Source organism: Podarcis melisellensis, assembly GCF_964234715.1.
Source record: "Podarcis melisellensis genome assembly, chromosome: 9".
Taxonomy (NCBI): domain Eukaryota; kingdom Metazoa; phylum Chordata; class Lepidosauria; order Squamata; family Lacertidae; genus Podarcis; species Podarcis melisellensis.
Window position 1 is genome coordinate 77,389,613 of NC_138541.1, and position 23,538 is coordinate 77,413,150.

Below are 23,538 nucleotides of genomic sequence, written 5' to 3' on the forward strand. Positions count from 1 at the left end.
CAGATGTCCAGTTCTGTGCTACTTGCGGAGCAAATACAAAGAAATAAAAGAAAACAGGCATTCATCATTCCAGTAAGAGTTGGTGGTTGTTGTTGTTTTTATTATTATTATTATTACTTTACAAAATTTATATACCACTTGATTGTAAAATGGCTGACAAAAAGGTAAAACAATACAATTAATAAAAATTTTCAACCATACTTAAAAACATACGAAAATTAAAATACTAAAAGATTAAAATTACCTCAACCTTATAAGCATCTAGGTAGTCTAAACAAGAATTTCACCTGTAATGTAAAATGTACCCAGAGATTCATACTTATTCTTTGTATTGTATAGGTTGATCAAACAGAATATATGAGTATTCAGAGGGTGTTTTTCGAATGAGATTCCTTCTGCTCATACAGACAGCTGTACAGTTTCTGTCCTGTTACTCTTTACCTATCTTCCTTTTTTCCCTCTCGCTTTTCTTCCCTTCTTCCCCCTCTTTTTCTTTCTTCAGATCTAACTGGCTTAAGCCGTGCTGTGGGAGGCGAGCTGCTGTGTGGCAGGTATTTTTGCTCAGTGCAAGTCTCAACAGTTTCCTGGTAGCCTGTGTAGTATTGGTGGTGATCCTGCTGACTCTGGAACTCCTAATAGATATAAAGCTTCTCCAGTGTGAGTAGCAGGTTTTTCTTTTTCCTGAAACTTTTGGCAATTATATTGAGGCTAAGGCACTATGGGTTGCAGGTGGGTGGGTGGAAATAGCTTGGGAAGAGTGTCTAGATCAGGCTTCCTCAACCTCGGCCCTCCAGATGTTTTTGGCCTACAACTCCCATGATCCCTAGCTTTCAGGACCAGTGGCCAGGGATGATGGGAACTGTAGTCTCCAAACATCTGGAGGGCCGAGGTTGGGGAAGCCTGGTCTAGATTGTATGAGGTATGAAGTGTATGGAATTTTGTGAACCTCTGATGTCCTGATATTCCTTTGGGGCTCATCCCAGACCTAACATTACCCACTGTCTCTCCACCTGTTCCATTCAGATCTACATTTGAATTCTCCCCCCTCCCCCACCGGCAGCACTATGGGGTTCGTTGGTCTTCCAGAGTAATTAATAGGGCTGAGTAATATCTGATTTTCAACATTGCAATATATCACCAGCTAAACATTGCAGTATTTCAATATACAGTGGTACCTCGGGTTACATACGCTTCAGGTTACAGAATCCGCTAACCCAGAAATAGTGCTTCAGTTTAAGAACTTTGCTTCAGGATGAGAACAGAAATCATGCTCCGGCGGCACGGCAGCAGCAGGAGGCCCCATTAGCTAAAGTGGTGCTTCAGGTTAAGAACAGTTTCATGTTAAGAACGGACCTCCGGAACGAATTAAGTACTTAACCTGAGGTAGCACTGTATCAAGTTGTCTGAAATGAGGCTGGAGCTTATATTAATCTGGGGAAATACTGAATTATTATTATTTTTAATTTGATGTCTATAATTAAATGAAATTTTACTCTGATTGCATGCTTGACTAAACCATTAAAGAATTCTGGAGAATATATTACTGTTCTGTTACGGACTTTATATGTCTATAGTAACACTTTACTATATAGGAGTATAGCATCTAGATCAAGGGAAGTAATAGTGCCACTGTATTCTGCTCTGGTCAGACCTCACCTGGAGTACTGTGTCCAGTTCTGGGCACCACAGTTCAAGAAGGACACTGACAAACTGGAACGTGTCCAGAGGAGGTCAACCAAAATGGTCAGAGGCCTGGAAACGATGCCTTATGAGGAACGGCTAAGGGAGCTGGGCATGTTTAGCCTGGAGAAGAGGAGGTTAAGGGGTGATATGATAGCCATGTTCAAATATATAAAAGGATGTCACATAGAGGAGGGAGAAAGGTTGTTTTCTGCTGCTCCAGAGAAGCGGACACAGAGCAATGGATCCAAACTACAAGAAAGAAGATTCCACCTAAACATTAGGAAGAACTTCCTGACAGTAAGAGCTGTTTGACAGTGGAATTTGCTGCCAAGGAGTGTGGTGGAGTCTCCTTCTTTGGAGGTCTTTAAGCAGAGGCTTGACAACCATATGCCAGAGTGCTCTGATGGTGTTTCCTGCTTCGCAGGGGGTTGGACTCGATGACCCTTGTGGTCTCTTCCAACTCTATAATTCTATGATTCTATGACTTTGAACTTGACCTGGTAACAGATTGGTGTTAGAAACTCAGTTAGACAATCTAGGTGCCACATGGTGCCTGAAAACTAGGTTACAGGTGCAATAACAGAATGTCTAGGCCATTTTTATATATAACAAGATTACAAAGCTGAAAATGAATGAACTCTAGCTAAAATCTTATGTTCATTCTTAATATGGTCTTGTCCTCATTGGAAGACAAAGTCATGCTTACCCTGCCTGCCCCCTAATATTCTTTTTAAAAATAATAATTTTTATTAGTTTTCAATTATTAAACTCCAATAATAGCCACATTTTATCAATATCATATTACCATTCCCATCCAAATATAGATCAATTATACAGCCAATTATAATTTTTGAGTGACTTCCTGTGTGCTGGGTTTTGGGATGCAAAGTTCTTATTTCCTCCTGCTTCCAAAATCTTAGTTAATCCAGTTGCATTAAGTCCTGATCTTAGTCCTTTATCCATAGCTACAGAGTTCTTGACTTCCATTCGTGTTGAGATATTTAATAAAAAGATTTGTATCTGTATCCTGTAAATTCTCTGTGTGAGATGTTTATTTTCCCATTTGCTTCTTCATTCTTCTAATCATGTCCTGCAGCAGCATCTCTTCTTCCGCTTTTCCAATCTTTCTCTTCTTCTGCTGAAATTCAAGCTGCATCATTACACCATCTTTGTTGTTTGTGTCTGAGTAAGGGAGTAATCTGGTTTCCTGCCGTAGCTCTGGGCGAAATTCCAGTTTTCCTTCCAATTCTTAGATCTCTTAACAATCTGGCGTCCCGCCAGGTCTTCTAAGGCCATAATCCGAATTGCCGTCCAGTGGAAGTTAGATGCTTTAAATCATTTCATTGTTCTCACACAATACTATTTTCATATTAATCCATAAATATAATTCTGATCTCTTTTTCTCTTCTTGCTTTTTATCAATTTGTTATCGTTTAGGGGGAGGTTTGCCAAATCATTTATGTAGCAAATATAGTATATGTAAAAAAGGGTAAAAACTCCCCTCCCGCCTCACATACCATATTTTTCAACCAGCATGAGTTTGACCAAACAGCAGGAGGCAGTGGAAGACAGGAGGGCCTGGCGTGCTCTGGTCCAGGGGGTCACAAAGAGTCGGACACGACTAAACAACAACATAGATCAGTTATATTCGACGTGAGACTTTAATGTGGAATACAGTATAAGGTTGGGGGAGGAGAGAGAAGGGAAGTGGGTAGTAAACTTTCATTCTTTATATCCATTTATTAATTTTCATTGGCAACCTTCAGTTGACTGCAGTGGGATCTGTTTGTGTGTATGAGGGTGTGTGGGGTTCTTGGGTCAAGTTAGCCATATTGATTCATATGCTGTTGGTGGGTTCTTGTTGTTGTCCTGTTGGGCTGTGTGTGTAATAAAAGGGAGCCACACCGGGGTGAAAGCGTCCTCTACTTGGTTGTTGTTTAGTCGTTTAGTCGTGTCCGACTCTTCGTGACCCCCTGGACCAGAGCACGCCAGGCACTCCTGTCTTCCACTGCCTCCCGCAGTTTGGTAAGACTCATGTTAGTAGCTTTGAGAGCACTGTCCAACCATCTCGTCCTCTGTCGTCCCTTTCTACTTGTGTCCTCCATCTTTCCCAACATCAGGGTCTTTTCCAGGGAGTCTTCTCTTCTCATGAGGTGGCCAAAGTATTGGAGCCTCAGCTTCACAATCTGTCCTTCCAGTGAGCACTCAGGGTTGATTTCCTTCAGTATGGAGAGGTTTGATCTTCTTGCAGTCCATGGGACTCTCAAGTCTCCTCCAGCACCAGAATTCAAAAGCATCCATTCTTCAACGATCAGCCTTCTTTATGGTCCAGCTTTCACTTCCATACATCACTACTGGGAAAACCATAGCTTTAATTATATGGACCTTTGTTGGCAAGGAGATGTCTCTGCTTTTTAAGATGCTGTCTAGGTTTGTCATTGCTTTCCTCCCAAGAAGCAGGCGTCTTTTAATTTCGTGGCTGCTGTCACCATCTGCAGTGATCATGGAGCCCCAGAAAGTAAAATCTCTCACTGCCTCCATTTCTTCCCCTTCTACTTAAACCACCATATATTTACTGGCAGGGGGGTCCAAGAGCCCCCCCACCTTCTCAAAGCCTGAGAAGCCCTCCCCATCCACCCTCACAAGCCACTGCCTGCTAGTATATTTCAAATTAAAAGCATATCACACATTAAAAGTACATTAAACAAGGCAACTAAAACCTAAACCTAACGTCTTTGTATTCTGGAAAGCACAGGCTCAGGGAAGGAATTTTAACCTCCAAATATCTTGATAGACACTATCTGATATTGCAACAACTTATTGGACTCGCCAGCCGTCCTAACACTGGGATGTTGCTGCCAAATACAGCCTGACTCCCCCAATACACACACAGCTCTCCCTAAGTGCCACCTAACCCCTAAGTGCACTCTTAACTTTTGCTACGCCAGAAGACCTTTAGATAAACTCTTACCTGCTTCCCACCCAAATAAGACTCAAAACAACCATCATGCCCACCCATTCAAACACTCCCTTTCTCCTCCCCAAGCCGACTTTCATCACCCTTTCTGCTCCTTCCGTGTCTCATTGGCACTTGTAATAGTTGCTAGCTTGAAGAGCTCACCCCACTGCACCATGCATTCGTAGGAACACAGAGCCTGCGGGGAATGCCAGCCTTCAGAGCTGACATGACGAGAGGCATGGTGGGGGAGCCACATGCAGAGAGAGGCGGGCAGAAGTGAGGAAGGAGGGTTAAACATGCTGCCTGCATTACAGAGGAAAGTTCCCTGTAGGTGTCTGTGCTCTTTGGAAAGTTCCCAGGCAGACTGGTGGCTTTCGTCAGCCACCTGCCCTTGTGGTTTGCCGCCGCCTGCAGGAGGCAAGGGAGAGTTGAGCCAGCTGCAGAAATCCTGAGCGATGATACACATCATGATTAGTGATACATTTCCAGGTTGTTATTATGAAACTGGTTATCACAATGTGAGTTTCATACCGGGTTTTGGACAAATGTATCAATGCGCATTGGCCAGCCCTAGTAATGAAAGCATCTGGTTTGAAAGCTGGGACTAAAGCCATGGATGCTGTTGTTTGGGAAAGGGTTTGCTTCTGTACCTTTTCCAAAAAAGGTTTTGCTCTGTTTGAACTTGGAAATTCAAGAAATATGTGTGGAGGGATATACACATGGGAAACTGCGACAGTGGAATAAAGGGATTTTTTTCAGTGGAGGACGGGAGCCTTCAGACCCAGTCTCCCATTCCTAGACAGCTGCACAAGACTGATCTGGAAGGCTAGGGATGCTCACATGAAATCTCATGGGAACTTGGATGGCCCTGCGAGATTTCACGACAGCATCCCAGAACTGAGAGGGAAAGCCCAGCATTAAAAGAAATGTTAAGCTCTCTGCTTTGCTGGCATTAACCTGCAGAATTTCAACCAGCTGTTCTTCCACTGCATAGGGTCACTCTTTCACACAGTACATCTGGCAGTAGAATAGATTTTTTCTCCCATTTTTTCTGTTTTTCTAAGTGCAGGGAGCTTTATGTGGAAAGAGCATTTCTTTTTCTGAAATTTTCTGCCACTCAAGATTTTGCCCATCAGAGAATGTTGCAATATGAAATGCTTACATTCAGAATTTCAGCCAGCCAATACTCTTCTCCATTCCTCTGTAAGATGTGATTGTACTATAAATGTATACAAAATATATAAAATAACATTGTTAAACTAATTCAAAAATCTATAAACTTGACAGCGAATGTACAGTGGTACCTTGGTTTTCGAATGTAATCCATTTGACCTCCGAAACGTTCAAAAACTGAAGCATTTACTTCCAGAAGCATTTACTTATGGAAAACTCAATGGCGCGTTCGACTTCTGAAAAGTGTTCAAAAACGGAAGCAGTTACTTCCGGGTTTTTGGCCTTCGAAAACCGAAATGTTTGAATTTTGAGAAATTGCTTCTGGAAATTGAGGTTTTTTCATAAAGCTGTGTGTAGACCTAAAGTGGCCTTCATTAATGAGGCTTTTAGAATGGGATTTTGCCTCTTCCCATATACATCTACCCCAGACTCTGCAGTCATCACCAGAGGCCATTCATTGGGTTTCCTCACTAGGGGAGCCTGGTGGCTATAGGCTGGTGACCTTTTCAATGCCGGCACCCCCAGTTGTTGTAGAATGTCCTCTCTAGGAAGCCTCATCCTAGTGCATACGTTCATGTCTTTCTAATACCAGACGAAGACCTTTAAAAAATCCCAGGCCGTATAAATCTCGCTGTAGTTTTTAAATTAGTTCCAGCCTTTTGTGTTATTATTTGCACTTTATTTTTAATCTTAATATTCATTTTTAGTCAGTTTTTAATGCTACACCACTTTTTATTTTATTAGTCCTTTTATTTATTTATTAAACTTTTTTGTTTTCTGTAAGCTGCCCAGAGAACACTTGTTACAGGGCAGCCTATAAATGTCAAAAATAGAGAATGAATAAGTAAATAATGCAACTGATAATCTTTTCATTGTATGGCTCTTTAGAATACCCATTAGCATTCACCGTCAGTACTGGCTTGGAGTGGGGGGGGTGCAATAAAAACATTTTATCGTCTTGCATGTTGTCCATTCTGCACATCTTTAGTTGAACACAAGAGGGCAGACAGAATGTTGCACATTCCTTTATTCCTTCCAACATATGGGTTGCTGCCTTGTTGATAGCATTTTCCCATTTCCCTTTATTGCAGCCATCAGGATGTTGCTGAAAATGTAGCTGAGGTTTTTTCCTTCTTTCTCTTAGCATTTCACATTCTGGAGACAGGGCTAGATATGCAACATTGCATAGGTACTGGAGTTACAGGATTTAAAAAACAAAACAAACCTAAAAGTGAAATACTGTGTTTCACTCAAACAGATTAATATTCTGCTACAGTTTTGCATTTTTCTGTGCCTGCACACAACACTGAAAACTTGAAGTTTTTTTCCTTATTAAGAAGAAAACAAAACTCGTATGTATTCCCAAAGTTATTTTAACACTTTACTATACATGAAACATTTTCAACATAAAGAGGGGAAATTGGTCTACCTAAAGGCTCCTGAGAGAGATTTGCAGCACAGCAAGAGTCCAGGGTGTTTTCTAAGGTCTGCTTTGTGCTGGCAGATGGCTAACTTGGAGTTTTCCTTTCATGCAGCCAGATACAGTGATACCTCAGGTTACATACGCTTCAGATTGCTGACTCTGCTAAGCCAGAAATATTACCTCGGGTTAAGAACTTTGCTTCAGGATGAGAACAGAAATCGTGCTCCGGCGGCAGCGGGAGGACCCATTAGTTAAAGTGGTGCTTCAGGTTAAGAACGGACCTCCGGAACGAATTAAGTTCTTAACCCGAGATACCACTATGTAAGGCCAACATCTTTTTTCTCATGGGATGTATTGCACTGTGATCATGGTAAATAATGATAAACTGTGCTTATTGTTGCTTTCCTGAGTCCTCCCTCCAAGCTACTAATCCATCACACGCAGGCACTGAACGGGTTACCAGGCTTTTTGGCTTCTTCTCTGGCACCAGATACAGAACCTCAAAACAGCAAGTCCAAAACATGGCGTGTTCTCTTCCTTCCCCACCTACATCCAGAATTAAACATGGTTGTTTAGTAATATGCCTTTCCTACACTCTACATGAGGACAGGAAGGCTTGTTGTTGTTGTTTAGTCGTTTAGTCGTGTCCGACTCTTCGTGACCCCATGGACCAGAGCACGCCAGGCACTTCTGTCTTCCACTGCCTCCCGCAGTTTGGTCAGAAACATGTTTGTAGCTTCGAAGACACTATCCAACTATCTCGTCCTCTGTCGTCCCCTTCTCCTTGTGCCCTCCATCTTTCCCAACATCAGGGTCTTTTCCAGGGAGTCTTCTCTTCTCATGAGGTGGCCAAAGTATTGGAGCCTCAGCTTCACGATCTGTCCTTCCAGTGAGCACTCAGGGCTGATTTCCTTCAGTATGGAGAGGTTTGATCTTCTTGCAGTCCATGGGACTCTCAAGAGTCTCCTCCAGCACCATAATTCAAAAGCATCAATTCTTCGGCGATCAGCCTTCTTTATGGTCCAGCTCTCACTTCCATACATCACTACTGGGAAAACCATAGCTTTTACTATACGGACCTTTGTTGGCAAGGTGATGTCTCTACTTTTTAAGATGCTGTCTAGGTTTGTCATTGCTTTCCTCCCAAGAAGCAGGCGCCTCTTAATTTCATGACTGCTGTCACCATCTGCAATGATCATGGAGCCCAAGAATGTAAAATCTCTCACTGCCTCCATTTCTTCTCCTTCTGTTTGCCAGGAGGTGATGGGACCAGTGGCCATGATCTTCGTTTTTTTGATGTTGAGCTTCAGACCATATTTTGCGCTCTCCTCTTTCACCCTCATTAAAAGGTTCTTTAATTCCTCCTCACTTTCTGCCATCAAGGTTGTGTCATCTGCATATCTGAGGTTGTTGATATTTCTTCCGGCAATCTTAATTCCGGCTTGGGATTCATCCAGCCCAGCCTTTCGCATGATGAATTCTGCATATAAGTTAAATAAGCAGGGAGACAATATACAGCCTTGTCGTACTCCTTTCCCAATTTTGAACCAATCAGTTGTTCCATATCCAGTTCTAACTGTAGCTTCTTGTCCCACATAGAGATTTCTCAGGAGACAGATGAGGTGATCAGGCACTCCCATTTCTTTAAGAACTTGCCATAGTTTGCTGTGGTTGACACAGTCAAAGGCTTTTGCATAGTCAATGAAGCAGAAGTAGATGTCTTTCTGGAACTCTCTAGCTTTCTCCATAATCCAGCGCATGTTTGCAATTTGGTCTCTGGTTCCTCTGCCTCTTCTAAATCCAGCTTGCACTTCTGGGAGTTCTCGGTCCACATACTGCTTGAGCCTTCCTTGTAGAATTTTAAGCATAACCTTGCTAGCGTGTGAAATGAGTGCAATTGTGCGGTAGTTGGAGCATTCTTTGGCACTGCCCTTCTTTGGGATTGGGATGTAGACTGATCTTCTCCAATCCTCTGGCCACTGCTGAGTTTTCCAAACTTGCTGGCATATTGAGTATAGCACCTTAACAGCATCAAAAGGAAGGCTTAATGCAGGTCAAATTGTAGATCAGTCTCATGGCATGTGGCCTGGTTCACACATCATGTAATGACACAAGCATGCTGGCTTCCAAAGAGGAGCATGTATCCACTTTATTACTGACTACAAATCATGATTAAGGAGATGAACCACAATCCTGAGTTCCAACCCTAAACCAGAGCTTTCTGTGCTGAGGTAAAGACCATGGATGAGCATAGCAACCGCAGTCTTCTTCCTGCAAGACAGCGCATGCAAACTAAACCATCATTTGGCTGAGCTTTACATGCAGTCATGGGCGTTGAGTGACTTTAATTCATTCTTGGCTCTTATATTCTACTTTTGGTACCTTTTGAATCCCGAATCTTGGACTTGTTTACTGAAAAAAGCCAAACTTGGAACCATAGTTTATAAACCTGATTTGTTTCAATAAACCATAGTTCAGATTAACCACAGTTTGGTTTGGACAATAATGCTAATTGCAGCTAATTGAAAATGGAGGTGAAATGTCTGATCCTGTGCCAGTAGGGGAGAATATGTGCTGGAGGCTCAGAGATGGGAGAGTTGAGAAGATGGAAAATGGAAGCAGACAAGTAACTGTAAATCATGTTAAGCTTTAGTGAAGCTTAAACCAAGGTGTGCATTCTAAATGATTGTTAATAAAAACCACAATTGGTGTTACGTCTCGACTGAGCCTATATCTCTAATGTTGTGTACTAGCTGTGAATATTTACCAGTGTTTCTGCAATTGGTGGGGAGTTCACTTCTTTCATCATTTTGTCCCTTCTCTCCCAACCCAGATTTGGCCCACAGTCTCCTGGGGGGTCAGCCTTAATCAAGGCAGGCTTCAGAATGTTTGGTCCATTATGTATAATGTGCAACTTGCATGCTGGGAAACCAAAATGATGCTTCATAATAATCTTTATTTAATTTCAGTTTCAAATGCATCACAGTTTGCTGGAGTTATTCACTGGATCAGTCTAGTTATCCTCTCTGTGTTCTTTTCAGAGGTAAGTGAAATGTGAAAGTAAGTGACAAAGGACAATATGACTGATAAAATGGTTACTTCCTTAGGAAATGTGTTCAGTTGTATATCTGGGCACCTTAATTGTCTTAGTTACCTCAGAACTACAATACCTCAAGGGCTGCATCTTTCCAAATGAACCTACACAAACCCTGAAATCATCTTCTGAGGCCCTTCTTCGTGTTTCGCCTCCTGGAGAGGTCCAGAGGGTGGCAACATGAGCATGGGCCTTTTCTGCAGTGGCTCCCCGTTTGTGGACTGCTCTCCCCAGGGAAGTTTGACTGGTGCCTTCATTATACACCTTTGGGCGCCAGGCAAAAAGGTTCCTTTTAAACCAGGCCTTTGTTTGATCCGATTTACATCCTCTGCCCTTTTAAAATGTATTTTTATTAGGTGCCCAGGTATCTTGATTTTATTCTGAGAACCGCCCTGAGACCCCCGGGTATAGGGTGGTATATAAATTCAGTAAATAATAAATATTTATAATATGGCATGTTAGTGCATGAGCTTGCATTTTAAAGAGTTATTAGAAAGTGCAGCTGGAGTATAATGGAACTTGTAGGTTATCAACAGGAGTTGACCACCGACAGCACACAGGCAACAATCTTGAAATATCTACATTGACTCCCAGCTCCTCCTTGGACCAAGTTTGCCCCCCCCCCCCCGGATGCTGATCATTACCTTTTTAAAGCTCTAAATCATCTGGGTGCAGAGTAACTGAAGAACCACCTTCTCTCAGAAAATCTGGCTACTGGTTTATAACTGCATTGAAGGCCCTACTTTAGAGTCCTTCATCACAGATGTGGCAGAAGGTTATTCAAAGGATGCCCTTTTTCACAGTGGCATCTATGTTTTGAAACTTCTTCACGGGAGAAGGATGATCTGCCCCCTTGCTAGTAGCCTCTTGACAGCAAGTCTTATTCCAGAGGGCATTTGGAACCCTCCAAGCTGTTTTTAGCAGATTTGTGGGGGCTGTTGGTAAGACTGGGTTTTAATTAATATTTTATTGTGCAGTGCTATTTAACATGTTTGCTACTTGATGATGAGCCTCCTCAAGATGGACAGATGTGAAGAAAAATGAATATTAAGTTCTTCTTAATATTTCCAATTATGTTTCTCTCTACATTGGGGAATTCAGAAGGTTGCAGCCATAAGAATTTGTAGACCATGTCCCAGAACAAAGGCTTTCTGGTGTGATCACATTCTAATTATGCTATACAGTGGTACCTCAGGTTACAGACGCTTCAGGTTACATACACTTCAGGTTACAGACTCCACTAACCAGAAATAGTACCTTGGGTTAAGAACTTTGCTTCAGGGTGAGAACAGAAATCGTGCTCTGGCGGCGTGGCGGCAGCAGGAGGCCCCATTAGCTAAAGTGGTGCTTCAGGTTAAGAACGAACCTCCGGAACGAATTAAGTTCTTAACCTGAGGTACCACTGTACAGTTCAAAAAGGATGCCGTACTACTGGAAAAAGTTATGAATGAGCAAAATTTGGGCTCCAGGAATAGGAGAGCAGTTTCCTTGGAAGGAACACTAAAGTGGGAAAAGTAGAAGGCTAAGAGGAAAATGACGCGGGTGGCGCTGTGGGTAAAACCTCAGCGTCTAGGGCTTGCCAATCGCATGGTCGGCGGTTCGAATCCCCGCGGCGGGGTGAGCTCCCGTCTTTCGGTCCCAGCTCCTGCCCACCTAGCAATTTGAAAGCACCCTTAAGTGCAAGTAGATAAATAGGTACCGCTTTATAGCGGGAAGGTAAACGGCGTTCCGTGTGCTGCGCTGGCTCGCCAGATGCAGCTTGTCACGCTGGCCAGGTGACCCGGAAGTGTCTCCGGACAGCGCTGGCCCCCGGCCTCTTAAGTGAGATGGGCGCACAACCCTAGAGTCGGACACGACTGGCCCGTACAGGCAGGGGTACCTTTACCTTTACCTAAGAGGAAAATATATATTAATACCATGCATAAAGTGGAGAAAACGGATAAAGAAATGGCTGTTCCTCCTTTTCCCATAACAATGATTTTGATTTGGGGTTAGATTCATTATTTTTTATGGTAATTGGGAACTGATGTTTGTGTTTTGTTGTCAGGACTTATTAATGTGAATTGTTTGAGGGTTGGTCAGTCTCAGTGCAATTTGATATTTGGTGTGTTTGGTCTGATGTGTTGGCTATAGACTTATTTAAGGTTTTCCTTCATATCTTGTGTAGTTTGGGCTGATACATTTTGCCGTTACTGTGGATTTTGACTCAGTATTTTATTGCTAGGGTTTAATTCAAATTATTAAATGAAGTGTTCAGACTTCAGAGCAGTTCTCACCTTGTCCAGAGACGATTAGAGCAGGTGAGCCTCCTTCACACCTGAATCCCTGCTGGCTTCTGCCAGTTAGGACAGAAGGGAGGGCGGCCTTTTCCGCCAGGGGTGGCTTTGCTGGCTCCATGCAGTAGAGGGGTCTTGATTGGGCCCCTCACCTGGCAGGGGATCACCATTGATTTAAGTAGATCCATAACTGGCTCAGCTCTGCCCCATACTTTAGTGTATTATTGGATTTAGTTGATTAATGTTAAAAGAGGTGTAGAATATCCTGGGTGTGTTTGTGTGTTTCTGCACTGGTGGCCAAAATTGTGGAAACCATTTGGAGAAAGTGGATTTCCGAGGTTTGATGGCTCATACCACTTTTTTGGGGCGTAGTACCATAAAATTATGCATCAATGGAAAGATAATTTAATGAAGAATGTAATGCAACAAAGTTTATTCAATTATCTGTATGCTTTTGAACTGCTAGGTTGGCAGGCGCTGGGACCGAACGATGGGAGCGCACCCCGCCGCGGGGTTTCGAACCGCCGACCATGCGATCGGCAAGCCCTAGGCACTGAGGTTTTACCCACAGCGCCACCCGCATCCCTAATTTTATGGTATTACTCCAAAAAAAGGTTGCCACAATTTTGGCCACTCATATCTGTGACAACAGCAAGTTTTTGAGATACTATGGAACATCTTGATAATGGAAAAACTGAGGTTGAAATTGCCTCTCAGGGTTCCTCCTGTCCTGATTGAGGCTTAAGATGCATGTGGTTTCAGAGCAGGATCTCCCTAGTTAACCTTAATGTGCTGAGGGGGAGGGGAACAAATTGCACAGATGAACTTAAGAGGATGCCCTGGTGAGTCTCTATAGATTACACAGAGAAGGTCATAAATAGCCACATTTATTGACAGAGATTTCCTATTTTTCCATTATTACTTGCAGTGTTGGAAATGGGTGGTTTGGTCAATCAAGACCAGAATTGCAGGCCTCTGGGGCAAACTGAAGGGCTTACTTCTGGCACTGCAGGTGCTTGGTTGGTGCATTATTCTCCTGTGATCCTCCAACTTCTTCCCCACTTGCTGTCAGAATTTATTTTGTAAGCTGCTTGGGGCAAAGATATGCTCTCTTCTGTTCAGTTGGAAGCACAATACATATCAGAGGTGCAGCATAGAATCTGTGGAATCTAATATTACTATAATGTTCAAGGATTATTATCTCAATATGTAATGAGTGATGCCTGAGTAGAAGTGCCATAAAATTCTTGCATTTGCTCCTTGGTTGATGCTGAACTCACCAGAAGCCCTTCTGTGCCAGGAGAAAAGGCAGAGGAATGTGTGGGGCGGCTGAAAACACCCTGCGTCAGTTCTGACAGGATCCCCGTCTCGGTGTGCCTGACACTTTCCCTGCCTCTGTTTTTACAATAGTGCAAAAGCCAGCAAAGATACCAGTTTACGTAGATAAAACAAGAGAAGAGAGAAACCAGTTATAATTGTATTGTAACTGAAAATATAGATATATAAAACATGTCTGTATTTGAGCATGTAAACCAATCTCTTATAACCTTAAAAAGCCACGTTTTGATAAAGTATCAAATTTTCTCTGCAGTATTCAGTAAATAGTTTCCAATTTGCTAAAAAGTTACTTTACAATTAGCTCCCCCCCCTTACTCTCCTCTTCCTCCAAGGAGCTCAGGGCAGCGTTGTGTAGTGGTTAGGAGCGGTGAACGCGTAATCTGGGGAACCGGGTTCAAGTCTCCGCTCCTCCACCTGCAGCTGCTGGGTGACCTTGGGCCAGTCACACTTCTTTGAAGTCTCTCAGCCCCACTCACCCCACAGAGTGTTTGTTGTGGGGGAAGAAGGGAAAGGAGATTGTTGGCCGCTTTGAGACTCCTGAAGGGGAGTGATAAAGCGGGATATGAAATCCAAACTCTTCTTCTTCTTCCCCTCTTCATTTTATCTCTACAACCTACCCATGGGGTTGGCTAGAGTGAGAGATAGAGCGAGTGACCCAAGGTCAGCCCAGCAAGTTTATGGGGATTTGAACCTGGATTTTCCCTGTCCACTGTGATCCCTCTAACCACTACTCCATGCTGGTTCTGCAGAATGGCCCCTGTCCAGAAGGCTTACATTTAACATTAGGTAGAGAAGATCACTTTTTATTGAATACTGCAGAGAAAGTTCTATATTTGCTCAATCAAAATGTGGTTTTGAATATTAAAACTATTGTAAATCAATAAAATATCTGGGTTGGGGTCACCAGACAAAAGCAACTGCAAATGTTTTCTATCACTGGCTTTTTTGCGTGAAGGGAATTTGTGCTAAATCCTGATATTGTTCAAATTCACTTGCTTCTTTCACTGACCGTTGCATGACGGATTGAAACAGCAATCCCAGTGAATCGTTTTTCCCCCAATTTTCTACAGCTCTAGTACTTGATGCTCTTCTGTCAGCAGCAGATATGTACTATGAGGAGGCCAGCCATCTGTGAAGTGTTTCGCATGAAAGATGCTTGATAATCCTGTCTATTGTATAAAGAAAATATTATCAACAGCAAAATCATTTTCTCACATCAGTTCAGCTATCTGTAGCCTTTTTTCACATAGGAGAGGAGAAAAGGGAATATCCCTGTTGTCCTGTGTCTGTTCAGGGTTTGGAAAAACGTTATACTCTACCCTTCAACTATTATTTATTCATGACATTTCTATCTCAACGAGCGCAAGGGGGCCTATATGGGCCTCCCCATTCCTCACTTACTCCTCACAACAACCCTGTGAGGGTAGGCTAAGACCACAGATGCATTGGCCTGAGCAATGGCTAAAGGAAATTCACAGGTAGCAAAAGAGGCATAACCAGCATAACACATGAAGAAACTGTACATCTGCTATTTTTAAAGACATTGTTTGATCCGTTATTACTAAAGTAGTACCAGCTTTCAGGCACTAGGCATCAAGACCCTCAGTCTGTTGTTTTAGAAAGCTGTTGTGGTGATTTGAGATGCTCTGATGTCATGAAATGTTCATCAAATTTCTAGTTCATGTGGCATAAGAGCAAGGTCTGATCTATACATTCAGCAGAATGACATGATAAACAGCTTCTTCTTTTTCTTTTTCTTCTTCTTCATTTCCCTGGAGACCCCCCAAAAGATCAAGAAAATGTGTATTCCTGTACATGCACCACAACTGATAACAACTGATAACATCCGTAGAACATATTATTAAGTGATCCACTGGTCACTTAATGAGAGAACTCTGGAGAGTTTGTAAAGTTATGGAGTGGTAGAACGAACTGTACTGATTTGGACTGTAGATGGGGGTGCCACTTTTAAATGCTCTCTTTCATGTTAAAAAGAAATCCTTGCAAGTAAAACAACACTACTAGCACACCGGGAGCTGGCTGGCGTGCTTCCTCCCCCTCCTATTTTACATAGCGCAAGGTAGAACCGAGAGATGGCGACAAGGAGAAATGTGGAAAGAATATGAATTGACCCCCCCTCCCCATGTTCCTCATTCCTTTCCTTTCCTCCATTGTCTTCCATGTTGTGCTTTGGATTCTCGGGGCCTTGTCCACATGTGCTTTGTGAAGCACTGCTCACCTTCATGCTCTTACAGTATATCAATAATTATGCTACAAGTGGGCATGATTCTTAATTTTACACTTTTTCTTACACCTGCTGCCTCTTTCTGTCAACAGTGTTGATTCCATCCCTGTTTCTACTTTCTCCCAGAATGGAGAATATTTTGACATAACTTGCAACTTTTTCACATTTTAGGGTCAGCAGGGAAACCTACATTTACCTGATACACTTACAATGTTACAATGAACTTATAAAACACAACACTTTCCACAGAAAAGTTAAGCATTTGAAATTTTTTTTAAAAAACTTTTCTGCTCCACAGGACTGATTTTCTCCATTTTGTTACAAAAAGTTTTTAATGATTAACAATGCTAATGATTTATGATTTTCTCTGTCTTCCCTCTTCCCACATATCTTTTTATTAGACTGTTTTGAGAATAGTGGTTCTTGGTATATGGGACTACATTGAAAATAAAATAGAGGTAAGCAAAACCTCTGTTTTTATATTTAATAGCACCTCCATCCTTTGCAACACGCTGTGCTGTGTTATTGTTTTCATTATTTTACTCAACATATATTCTGCCTTTCCTCTCGAAGAAGCCCAGGGAGGCAAATACATCAGTACTAAAAACAGTTTAAAAGGCTTCTAAAAACAGTTAAAAACATTCTCCCAACCAGTGATATATCAGGTTTGCCAAGAACAGTATCTTTCAGCTATCTGGGTAAAGAGGAGTATTTTTAGCTTCCTTAATTAGCAATTAAAGCACACTGGAAAATGATTAGTTGTACTTAACCTTATTGTAGTACTTTTGGAGACTTATTGGTAGCAAGGAATGCTAAAGTTCTGTTCCATGTATGAAGCTGCCTTGTGTCAAGTCCTGTGATTTGTCCCTCCAGCCCAGGAGTGGCTCTCCAGAGTCTTGGGTCATCTCATTTGCCACCTGATCCCTTCAGCTGGAGAGCCCTTGGTCCCTCCTCAACTCTAGGGATTGCCACAATAGGACTAGATTCTGTAGCCCACTAAGAAAGTCCTCTGTCACTAACTAACTAACTAACTAACTAACTAGGATTGTTTCTTCTTTATTCTAGTCTCCTCCTCTCTCAGTCAAGCTTAATTTCAAATGCCCTAGATGCTGACCTGATATTTGTACAGTTTATTATTAATTTTAATTAGTATAATTCATACACTGGTAATTAGTGGCTGCATTTGCTCATCTTACTAAGCCATAGTGTGACTTTGATAAACCGTAGTTTGCTTTCATCTGGATCTGGAGATCTTAATTCCGGCTAGTTTAAATCAGGAGTGGGGAGCATGTAGATGTTGTTGAGCTCTCAACCCCCGTCATCCCCAGCCAGCGTGGTCTAGGAGAATGGGCTGCAGTCCTGCAACAGCTGGAGGGGCCATAGTCCTGCTTTAAACAGCCTAGATTCAGTAATTATGGGTTGAAATTGGCTTGTTTAAAACTCACCGTCTGTCCAAACAACATGACAAGCTACAGTAAAATAAAGTGGTAGTGAAAGCTTCTGGATTGTTCCTCCCTGTGGAACAGGGAGAGCCGCACTATGTGCAAACATGGCTCGTGTGGGGTGGCTTTGTTTAATGGGTGGAGAGCTGCTTTGGCCCCAGAAACTGAGCATGACTTGACCTTGAATGAATAACCCTCTGAATTGCTTGGGACAAGAGCTGAATGCCACCAAGACATGCAAACCATTCTAAGTACCGCAGTATGATGCATTGCTACATAGTTCTCCAGTGCAATGGCCCATTTCAGGGGGGAAACTGTTAAGTCTTATTAATACAATAAAACTCATTTAGCTGATCCTCGATTAGTATCTTACTGAGATTCAGGTGCTACTGCAGATGTTTGACAAAAAGCTTATCTGATGCATCCAAACGTTTATCCCCAGTTAAAAATGAGACAGTAATAATATCCATGACATCAGTAGAAAAGAAAGAAGCCAGAAGGAGGAATGGTTTGACTTGGACTTGATGTTTGCTTTGTTGAGTGCATTTTGATATTTGCATTCAAAAAGGGAGTGAGTAAAATGCTGTTTGTGAAATCCTTTTCCTATTAGGTATTTGATGGTGCTGTGATCATCTTATCCTTGGCTCCAATGGTGGCTTCTACCGTGGCAAATGGACCAAGCAGTCCTTGGGATGCTATTAGCCTTATTATCACACTGAGAATTTGGAGAGTGAAGAGAATTATTGATGGCAAGTTATCGATAACTTTTGTAAAGATTTGTGGAGGTGTAGGAATTACTTTTTTAAATAGTCAGTACCTCTTACCAGTGTTCCTATGGCAACTTTTATATATTGTTTACCAGTTTCCTAGTAGCTGTGGGTAGAGTGGAAACTCTGCACTAAAATAATCCCTAATTTGGGCAGCAGGAACATTGTGTTGATTTTTTCAGAGTGTGAAAATAAAATGTGTTAATGTGTATGTTTCGAAATTGGGATAGAGAATTTTGGGTAAATATGCAGGGGAGGGACTAGGGAAGTGTGGGAATTGTACTTAACTGAAATCTTGCATCTGTGTTCTCAAAAGTAAACCCTGCTGAGTGAAACAGGAATTACTACTAGGTAAATAAGTGCAGGGTTGCAGAATACTATATGAATATTACGCAACCATAGTTATGATCTTTAATGTCCAGTTGATTTAAAGTAAAGCAAATCAAGCCCATTACTGGATTTCTCCAACTGAAACTAATAAGACATAAAATTGACCATTTCAGAAACTTAACTGCTGTTGAATAGTAGTTGCATTTATTAGATGCATGACCATCTTTTCAAATAAACTCAGAGATCCCTTTGTTGTGGTTTCTAGCCTACGTATTACCAGTTAAGGTGGAAATGGAGATGGTGATTCAACAGTATGAGAAGGCAAAGGTCATTCAAGATGAGCAGCTGGAAAGACTAACCCAAATCTGCCAAGAGCAGGGAGTAAGGCAAAACTATATTTTCATTTTATAAATGTGTGTCTGTTACGTATTTTAATTTGTATGCTACTTTGCCACAACATTTTTCACCCAGAAGTGGCTCGCAACACTTCAGATTATGCTAGACTCCAACTTTCTCCAACCAACATGGCCAAGGGTTAGAGATGATGGGAGTTGTAGTCCGGCAGCTTCCAAAAGACTACAGGTTCCACTATCCATACTATGGGGGTTGGGCCAGAGGATTCAGCACGTGTTTTCCATACCTGAGGTCTCAGGTGGGATAGCTTCTATCTCCAGGTACTCCAGACTGCAGAGGACCCAGAATAACCTCTGCTAGTCCATGCAAGCAATACTGAATTGGCTGAAGCAGTCCTCTGGGTCAGTGCAATGCAGTGTCTCCTGCGTTCCTATGAGGTTTTGCAGAGGGATCCGAAGGGTAAGAGTGTGAGGCATCTATGCCATTGAAATGCTGCCTCATACAGATAGGATGAGGGTGAACAATAAAAGGTGATTGCAAAGCGTTCAAAGTTAGCAGAGCTGTGTAGATTATTAATGACCACCCTTCCTCTCCCCTTCAGTTAATTCAGGTAGCTTTATGGTTTTTATCCTTTTTAAAAATCAAACCGTAACACTGGAAGTTGAAGAATTCTTGTTCCCTTTCAACATGGTAGATAATTTGTGGAACAGATTTTGGTTCTAATGACTATACATTTCCCACTGGCAGCATTTTTGTTCTGCTTCTTTTTATTCTTCTTCCCCTTCTTCTGCTTCTACTTGCAATAATGTTAATTTATTCCTAACAACCAATCATTTGCCTGTTTGTTGGAAGGCAGCCCAAATCACCCTGCCTTTTATTCTAGTCTAGTTCGCAACTGTCTCTTGGTTTGCGTGGTGTTTGTTTGTTTTTTAAAGAAATAATGTTAGCAACAAAGGCCCAAATTAATGGAAGTAAACATTGGATGGTGTCCCAGTAGCAGATGAGCATTCAGGCGTTCCATCCAAAGAGCAAAATGATGACTGTTGCATTAGAGAAGAGCAAGCTTCAGCTTTAAAGCTTTCATTGATCTCTCCAAGGCTACGCCAGACATCCTCTGCTACTGGCTATTTAAGAGAACTGTATGATTCACAGAGAGTTCCAGTCCTCTATATATTCAGTAAAGCACTAGACAAGATGGGGTGGCCCTTTTTATATGTCTAGCCATAAAAGGCTGGTGTTCCCTTGGGTCCCATACTGGTCCCTGTCCTTTTATGGGTGTTTATAAATAATTACTTAATGCAACGCACTGCTGAGGGGGATTTATTATAGTGTATTTAGTTCTTTGTCTGAGAGGGACTGAAAGCTGCTTCAGAAAAAGGTTTGAGGGTTGTGTGTGTTTTCTTATTTATTTAATTTAACTGGATTTATAAACTACTTAATCATCCATAACCTGTAGGAAAAGCAAATAATAATAATAATAATAATAATAATAATAATAATAATAATAATAATAATATATTATTTATACCTCGCCCAGCCACTCTGGGTGGCATCCAACAAAATATTAAAATACAATAGTCTGTCAAACATTAAAAGTTTCCCTAAACAGGGAATGTCTTCAGGTGTCTTCTAAAAGTCTGGTAGTTGTTTATCTCTTTGACATCTGGTGGGAGGGTGTTCCACAGGGCAGGTGCCACTACTGAGAAGCCCTCTGCCTGGTTCCCTGGTTTCCCTGTAACTTGGCTTCTTGCAGTGACAGAACCGCCAGAAGGCCCTCGGAGCTGGACCTCAGTGTCTGGGCTGAACGATGGGGGTGGAGACGCTCCTTCAGATATACTGAGGCCAAGGCCGTTTAGGGCTTTAAAGGTCAGCACCAACACTTTGAATTGTGCTTGGAATCGTAGAATATAAAATGCTCTTTTAAAAATACTAGTAAAACAGCAAGTTATCTTAAAATTCAGCAAAATATAAGTAAAACCAGCAGTTATTAAAATATACATTGTAAGATAAAATTGCATATTAAAAATATGCGTCTGGATAGGCTTGCTTAAACATAAAAGTGTTTAGCAAGGGCCAAAAACAATGCAAATATACACACTGCATATTAGAAAAAATGAAAAGTAAAGCAAGCTTGGTTGCATTTTTGGCTGTTGGTCATAAGAGGGCAGCAAAAGCACTATGTTTGTTTATATGTGTTAATCAGCTCACTATTTTTTATACGGCTTGTTGTCTCTGACATGCCAGTGTCTCTAGCACCTGTCAGAATTGCACATCTAGTTCATTGTATCAGAGGTCTGGATTTTCAAAAGCAAAAAGCAAATCATTGTTTTCTGGAAGAACTTGGGGGGCATGGCTTGGTAAAACCTGGTTTCAAAGAAACCAGGATCAAGTGTGTGTAAGTGTGTGCACAAGTGTGTTGACAACATGGAGCAGACCCCGCTCAGCCACTGTAACTTGTTGACTGGTTTTAAACCTGTCTAAACAGACATGGGATATTCCTGTGCCTGAGGTGGAAAATCCAGGAGTGGTGAGCATCTTCTACTGAGCAGCTCACTTGAACAGTCCCCATATGTATACACATACAGTAGAACCTCTACTCACGACCACAGTCTGTTCTGGAGGCCGTTTGGAAGTTGAAATGGAGAGGCGCCGTTGTGCGCAGGCGTGGGCGGCAATTCCCCGTTCCTGCGCATGCACGAACGGCAGCAAATCCGCCGTTACTACTGGGTTTGCCACGGATGTTGGGTGAAATGGACACGAGCGGAGGTGGACGTGAGAAGAGGTTTGACTATACTTGAATGTGCCTAGCACAGGAGAATTTTCCATTTACATAGCTCCGTCCTGCTCTGCCTCTTGATAGTGCCACAGATCCATCACATAAGGCAGCTGTCTCACTTTCCTTAGGGGAGGGTCACCTTGGGAAATTGCATTGGAATGGGAGCAGCCTCTGCAGTGTAATGGCTGAAGTGCTGGGCTTAGAATGAGAAGAGCCCTGTCAACCCTGAAGCTTTGGACAACTTACTTTGGAGGGTCATGGTGAAGAGAAAATGGTTTGGTGGGAACAGTATACTGCCCTGAACTCCTTGGAGGGTAAATGGGGTAAAAATACAGTTAGCAGTGAATTTCTGAGTGTAATTAAGTTTAATAGAGCTTAAAGGGCATAGGATTCCAAGCCCCAAAGCGCCTTTTAAAAAAAAAGAAGTCAGCATAATCTGTTGTAAATGTTGGAAGTAAGGAAAACCCCTCTTCCTGGAGGACATAGACTAGGTGAGCGTAAATGTTTCATTTGCCTTTTGACACATTAAATAGTTTTATTTTTTCAAATGTCCCATCTTGCTCTGTCCTGAATTGGGATTAAATAATGCTTTAAATTTAACAAATTTAAAATCGAATGAATGTTTTCAGGCAGCTGTGGCAGGCTTGATTTTGGAATACACGTTCAAACTTGAAAGTTTATCCAATCTCAAATTTGCTGTGCATGCATGGCACATCAGATGGCAGCTTTCAAACCACACGAAGTGTTTGGTTGAATTTTTATTCTGCCCTCGATCCACAGATCTTAGGTTGGTTCACAACAGTGAGATTATTGGTTTAGTTTTGTTCCTAATTTTATTATTTATTTTGTGGTTTTTATATAGTAAATTTATGTGCTGAACCGCCCTGAGATCTTTGGGTATGAGGCAGTATGCAGTCGCCAGGATCGGTGCATTATGCTCAAACCGTCTTGCTCCAGTGAGCAACCTGGCCGCTGAATTCTGCACGAGCTGAAGTTTCCGAACCTTCTTCAGAGGCAGCCCAACGTAGAACACATTGCAGTAATCTAATGTAAAGGTGATGGCTTTTGGTTTGTAACATATTGCTGTTAGATTTTGTCTACAGGTAATGCAGCTGTAAAAAAATGTTCCTTTTTCTTTTGAATGATTGTACCTAGAAATTCAGCCATCATTCTGTGGGCACCTGCAGTTTCACATTGTTCCCCTTGCATTGTATGGCTTTTTGGTCCCAGTATTCAGTTTCCCGCCTCTGCACATGTGTGTGCATGTGCTTGGGTACGCATGCACACATGTAGTTGTAAATATACATCTTCCGACTGAGCGTATCATTCATGCATCTGATGAAATGGACTTCAAAGTCCGCAAAAGCTTATGTTCTTAACATTGCACATGGCCGGTTGCTGTGTTTGCCGCAGTGAAACCGAACACCCTGGGCTCTCCACTTGACAGTACTCTGCCACACACAGATGTCAAGTTCAAAGCCGATAGTATTTGAAATGTGCATAAATCAAGTTGATATAACGGCTGTTACACAGATTATTATTTTTATGAATTGCAAACAGTGGGTTTTTGGATGCCTCTCTGTGAACATTGCCCAAGCACTAATAATTCAGAAAGTGTTTTTCCCCAAGTGCAATATGCCTCTGTATCCACCCTTCCTCATTTTTTGTCTTCCTCGTT

General features: G+C 42.0%; 1 protein-coding gene across 6 annotated transcripts in view; it reads left to right on the forward strand.

Moving 5' to 3' along the window:
• Window positions 1-23,538, forward strand: part of TMEM266 (transmembrane protein 266) — a 91,954-nt gene that overhangs the window by 50,299 nt on the left and 18,117 nt on the right. For 4 of the 6 annotated variants that reach the window (XM_081925653.1, XM_081925655.1, XM_081925657.1 and 1 more), the window contains 5 exons: window positions 503-657; window positions 10,208-10,281; window positions 16,593-16,649; window positions 18,244-18,382; window positions 18,996-19,111. In XM_081925653.1, coding sequence (XP_081781779.1) covers window positions 503-657; window positions 10,208-10,281; window positions 16,593-16,649; window positions 18,244-18,382; window positions 18,996-19,111 — 541 coding nt within the window. The remainder of the gene's footprint in view (window positions 1-502; window positions 658-10,207; window positions 10,282-16,592; window positions 16,650-18,243; window positions 18,383-18,995; window positions 19,112-23,538) is intronic. The other 2 variants (XM_081925656.1, XM_081925658.1) reach the window with 2 other exon arrangements.